Source organism: Lolium perenne, chromosome 1, assembly GCF_019359855.2.
Source record: "Lolium perenne isolate Kyuss_39 chromosome 1, Kyuss_2.0, whole genome shotgun sequence".
NCBI classification, from domain to species: Eukaryota; Viridiplantae; Streptophyta; class Magnoliopsida; order Poales; family Poaceae; genus Lolium; species Lolium perenne.
Window position 1 is genome coordinate 30,546,070 of NC_067244.2, and position 5,474 is coordinate 30,551,543.

At 62.1% G+C, this 5,474-nt stretch overlaps 1 protein-coding gene across 1 annotated transcript; it reads left to right on the plus strand.

The window, feature by feature from the left end:
• Window positions 1–965: 965 nt before the first annotated feature.
• LOC127329434 (uncharacterized) lies at window positions 966–4,520 on the plus strand. Its single transcript, XM_071821238.1, has 3 exons — window positions 966–3,044; window positions 3,154–3,349; window positions 4,465–4,520. Exons 1-3 carry the CDS (start codon window positions 2,172–2,174, stop codon window positions 4,518–4,520), a joined length of 1,125 nt encoding a protein of 374 aa, XP_071677339.1. The 5' UTR covers window positions 966–2,171.
• The last annotated feature ends 954 nt before the right edge of the window (window positions 4,521–5,474 follow it).

Consider the following 5,474-nt stretch of genomic DNA (forward strand, 5'->3'; position numbering starts at 1 on the left):
AGTTTGGTGTGGAGGAAGTTTTCAAGGATCAAGAGAGGAGTATGATGCAACATGATCAAGGAGAGTGAAAGCTCTAAGCTTGGGGATGCACCCGGTGGTTCACCCCTGCATATATCAAGAAGACTCAAGCGTCTAAGCTTGGGGATGCCCAAGGCATCCCCTTCTTCATCGACAACATTATCAGGTTCCTCCCCTGAAACTATATTTTTATTCCATCACATCTTATGTGCTTTTTCTTGGAGCGTCGGTTTGTTTTTGTTTTTGTTTTGTTTGAATAAAATGGATCCTAGCATTCACTTTATGGGAGAGAGACACGCTCCGCTGTAGCATATGGACAAGTATGTCCTTGGTTTCTACTCATAGTATTCATGGCGAAGTTTCTCCTTCGTTAAATTGTTATATGGTTGGAATTGGAAAATGATACATGTAGTAATTGCTATAAATGTTTTGGGTAATGTCGTGGTATCGTCACGGCATATGCCATAGGGTGGCTAATCGAAGTGGTTCCTGAGAGATCTCACGGCGGTATCCGGAAGCGGGTATGGGCACGAGCGACACGGCGACGTACCCAGGTTCGAGGCCCTCCGATGGAGGTAAAACCTCTACTCCTGCTGTGAGTGTATATGATGGTCACACAGTACAAGGTTGCTCCTTGAGCTGTGTCCGGCTGGCCCTGAGAGGCTAAGGGAGACGATGGTCTCTCTCACAGGGCAGCTCTGTAGGTAGGTGAAAGCAATAAATGATCGATCCTCTGCACGAGAGGGGGTAGTGCGGCTTATATAGGCACCGGCACTTTACATATAAGACCCTATAGTTTACTGGCCGGCTGGGCCGGCTTCGGCTTCCGCTCCTTCCCGAGGCGGTGACGTCAGGAGTGGTTGAGCATCGTGGCCTGTCCCATCCGGCTGCCACGGTCAGCGGTATGGAGGAGGTGTCCCTGTCGCCGTCCCCGCCGTAGCCTGTACGGATCGTCGTAAGCCCTGACGGCCTGTCCATCGCGCGGCACTATTTCTCCACAGTGCCCCGCGTTTTACGGAAGATGGAGTCAGCGTGGACTTTAGGAACCCGGATCACCAACCCGGTTCCTTCCAGTGCAAGACTCGCCAGCCTCGAGTCGGTCTGAGGTTCAAGCCCCAGTCGGATATGGCTTGTAGAAGCCGGCCCAGCTACAGCATTGGTGGCCGTAGCCAGGCCGACTAGGACCTAGAGCCAGCCGGCTTCCGGACCAGCCGGCCACGGCGCCAGCCGGCTGCACCTCAGCCGGCCTTTGCCGCGAGCCGGCCAGTGGCCAGCCGGTTGCTCCGCGTCCATTGCCCTACCCGGGGTCTTCCCCCCGACATTAGCCCCCGAAGCTGGCAAGGTCCTGCGCCCAGAAGGACCTAGGCAGGTTTTCCTGGCTTCTCGAGTATATTAGACGGCACTTGGAGGGGCCGACTGAGAATTTCCATTCAGCCGGCTGCGCCCTCATCCGGCTCGTTCCTGCCGGCTGCTTCTAGCCGGCCGCTTTTTACACTTGTGCAGTTTTTTGCTTTCTCGCAAGATCTGATGGCGCCTCCGCCTTGCTGATGAATTTTGGCTTGAGTGGAACTTTTGGTCCGGCTCCGGCTTGCGGCGCGCCGGAGCCTCCGCCGCCTCGGGTCCCGCGCCCGACTTGACGGGTCTGACGCCTGGCCCGGTGGTCGGTTTGTCTGGTCACATCAAAGTTCCCCCGGATCCGGTGCGGTAGTGGGCGACGTGGTGTGGCCGTTTTCGGTAACCGTCGTGGACGTGGGAGGAGTTACGGCGCAGTTACGGCGCAGTAAATCCGGCGACGTGGGAGGAGTTACGGCCCACGACCGCCACTTGGAGGCCAACCGCCCGCGTCGGGTGGCTATAAATGCCGCGGGGGGGGCGCCCCGAGGCGGCCACTTGCCATTTCTTCTTCCTCGCGCTCTTGCCCCCATCGCTATCCTCTGCGCGCTCGAGCTCGCTGCTGCTCCGGCGAACATCTTCCGCTGGCGAACTCCGGCGGGCGAATCTCCACCGATCCGCCGCCGCCACCCCGCCAATCCGGCGCCACGGGGCCGCGCGTCTCGACGGAGCGTCCTCAGCCGCCGCTGTCGCCGCCGCGGTCGCAAGGTTCTTCCTCGCCGTTCAGCCTCTCCTGGTCATCTTCTTCCTCGACCTCGTCAATGGCGTCCCCCAGTGGATCGTGGAGGGGCTCCTACATGCGGGAGGACGACATCGAGCGCCTGGTACGCCTCCGGCGAGTCCCGCGGTCGGTCATCACGCGGGTGCCCGGCGAGGAGACGGAGCCCGAGCCGAGGAACGGCGAGCGCGTCGTCTTTGGCGCGCACCTCGACCGCGGGCTGGGTCTGCCGGCTTCGCCGTTCTTTCGGCAATTCCTCGACCACTTCGGCCTTCAGCCGCACCACCTGCCGGCCAACGCGTGCGTCCTCCTGAGCTGCTTCGTAGCGTTCATGGAGGCTTACGCCGGCTTGTGGCCCGACATCGACTTCTGGAGCCGGCTCTTCTTCTTGAAGGCGCAGACCAACGACGGTCGCCTGCGAGCCTGCGGCGCCGCCTCGATCTACACCCGGCCTGGTACGCCTTTCCCCAAGATCCCCACCGTCGACTCGGTGAAGAACTGGCAAATGTCATTCTTCTACGTGCGCAACGAGGGGGAGCTCGTCGACCGGATCAACCTGCCGGAGTTCAATCCGGCTCCTCCAGTCGGCCGGATCAACTGGAGCCACAACGCCCGCTCGACGGACCAGAACGCCGAGGTGAACCTGCTCTGGGATCTCCTGGCGACAGCCACCGCAGGCGGGCTGACTGCCGAAGATCTTCTCTGCACCATCGCCGAGCGCCGGGTGCTGCCGCTCCAGATGCGCACCCACAAGATCGGGCACATGTCCGGCCGGTTCGATCCGAACCGGACGTCCAAGGCGCCGCTCACCAAGGCCCAGGTGGCCAGCCGGGTGAACCACATCACCAAGGCGAACTTGGCGGAGGACTGGAGCTACGGGCTGGCGCCCTGCGACAGGAACCATCCACCGGCGCGGGTAAGCTTCGAGTCTTTGCCATTTTCCGGCTTGCGGCTGCGAGGCCGACTTCTTTTTTCTTCTGCCGACTTCCGGCTTGTCATATGCTCATGCTTTTCTGTCTTTCTAGGTTTTTGAGCGCCAGAACGCCGAGGACGGCGACCTGGCGACGAAGAGGTGGACGCCGGATCTCGTCGATCCGGCTGACCAAGCCGGCGACCATGCCGGCGACGACGATCTGCCGCAGGCGCCTGATCTAGGCGGCCAGGGGGAGCACAATCCGCCCCCTTCACCCGAGCACCCGGAGGAGGAGGAGGAGCGGCGACGTCCGGCACGGGGCCAATCCCCGCCGTGCCTCTGCGCTCGAGGCCGCCAAGCACCACGGCGACTTCGGCGCCCAAGGGCACGAAACGAGCCGGCTCCACCGCCGCCTTGGAGGCGAAGGCGAAGAAACAGCGCCGGCAGCAGCCGAAGAAGGTCCCGGAGCAAGCCGGGTGAGTTCTCTTTCTCTTTTTCTTGTTTGATTCCTTTTCTTTCCTTACTTTTATGCTTATTATCTTTCTGTTTATCCGGCTAGGGCCCCTATCAAGTTTGCTCAGGGCGGCGGCTCCCGGCAAGCTCCACGCGTGGTGTCGCGCTTCCGCGCCAGAGGAGGGAGCAGACGCCGCAACCTTCCTCGCGCGCACCTACGCCGCCGCCGCCTGCGACAGGGGCTTCTTCCTTTGCCGTGCCGCTGGCCTCCGCGCCAGATCGCGGCACGCGGGTCGAGCCAACGCGGCAGCCGACGCTGGACGACATGTTCCCGCGCCGGACGCCTCTTCTGGCCGCTGGGGCCGGGCGGGGCATGCCGCCTTCAGCCGGGGCCGGAGCCGGCGGGGCTGCTCCTAGGACTGGCGCCGGCAGGGCCGCGCCGCCTGCGGCCGGAGCCGGCAGCAGGCCCACCGTGGTGGAGTTGGACGAGAGTCCGGAGGGGCGCCCTGTGCGCCGGAGACAAGCTGGGCCGGCTGGGCCATCCGCTGCGCCCGGAGCGACGCCGCCGCCTCGGCCGACGAGGGACGAGGTAACCAGGCAGGAGCCGGCGAGGGACGAGCCGGCGCGCACGGAGGGCGCCGACTCGCACGCGCTGGTGAGGACGGAGGGCGCAGCGGGCCCGTCTGAGGGCCTTCACGTGGCCAAGGGTGCCCGGCTGGTGGCTGTGCCATCCGCCTCCGACTCCAGCTTTGGCTCGGCAGGAACCATGGAGAGGGCATGGCATCAGGCGAACTCCTGCGAGGTACTCAGCCGGGAGGGGCAGCCTGGCACGGCGCCCATGAAGATGCTTTTCTCCGGCTATCGGGCCAGCCTCAAGACCAAGGCCGCCGAGACCCTTGCCCGGTGGCGACGCCGGAGGATGCCGAGAAGGTGTGTTTTCTTTTCTTTTGCAATTTTCTTGTTACGGTAGCCCTCCGAGACGTGGGCCGGCTGCACAGCCAGTCCAGGTCTTGTCTAAGCAACTGATTCTTTCAGACGGTTGAGGAGCGGCGCACCTTCTTGTACAACCAGGTGGTGACCAGCTACCACAAGGCTAAGATCGAGCGAGCCGGCTTGGCTCGCGAGCTGGAGGCTGTCAAGGGTAAGCTCTATGCTTCTTTCGACTTGATGTCTTGTTTCTTTCTTAATCTTGGTTGGCTGACATTTCTTTCCGGCCGCCTCGCAGTTGAGGCCGCCAAGGTCCCGCAGCTGGAGTCGGATCTCCGAGCCGCTCGCGCGCAGTGCGCCGAGAGCGAGGAGGCGGGCCGATCTGCCGCAGCCAAGCTCAAGCTGGCTGAGCAGGAGCTGACACGGCTGCGCCTGCTGGAGAAGAACCACATCACCGAGCTCAACTCCCTCAGGACGGCGGAGAAGGAGAAGGTGGATGATCTGAGCCGGCGGCTGTCGGAGGTGGAGAAGCAGCGGCTTGTGCTGCAGGAGGAGGTCACTGCCAAGTCCACAGAGCTGACGGCTACCGCCAAACGCTGGACTGATGACTTTAGCGCGCTTGATCGCGGCTTGGCGGGTGAGTGCATCTTTATGTTCCTACCCTGTGCCGGCTTTCGGCTGTCGACTGCCGACTTTCGTTGGTAGCCGGCAGCAGAAACTTCTGATTTTTCGATATCTCCATCTTCGGGCTGGGGGCAGTCGGTTCTTGCCGGCTGCCGCCAGGCTTTTTCTTTTTTACTTCGAAATCTCCATTTTCGGGCTGGGGGCAGTCGGTTCTTGCCGGCTGCCGCCAGGCTTACTTTAGAGCTTCGGAATCTCCATCTTCGGGCTGGGGGCAGTCGGTTCTTGCCGGCTGCCGCCAGGCTTACTTTAGGACTTCGAAAATTTGCATTTTTCAGCTTTATTTCGGCTTTGATGGCTTCTGACATGCTTCTTCTTCTTCAGCGGCCTTCCCTGAGACGCAGGAGGCGGCTTTGGCAGCCGTCGGCGCCG

Bases quoted from the DNA above. Each gene is read 5' to 3' on its own strand.
- LOC127329434 (XM_071821238.1), top strand. From the start codon at position 2,172: ATGGCGTCCCCCAGTGGATCGTGGAGGGGCTCCTACATGCGGGAGGAC. The intron at 3,045-3,153 runs GTAAGCTTCGAG...CTGTCTTTCTAG, and splicing joins GGAACCATCCACCGGCGCGG to GTTTTTGAGCGCCAGAACGC. The intron at 3,350-4,464 runs GTCCGGCACGGG...TTGTTACGGTAG, and splicing joins GGAGGAGGAGGAGCGGCGAC to CCCTCCGAGACGTGGGCCGG.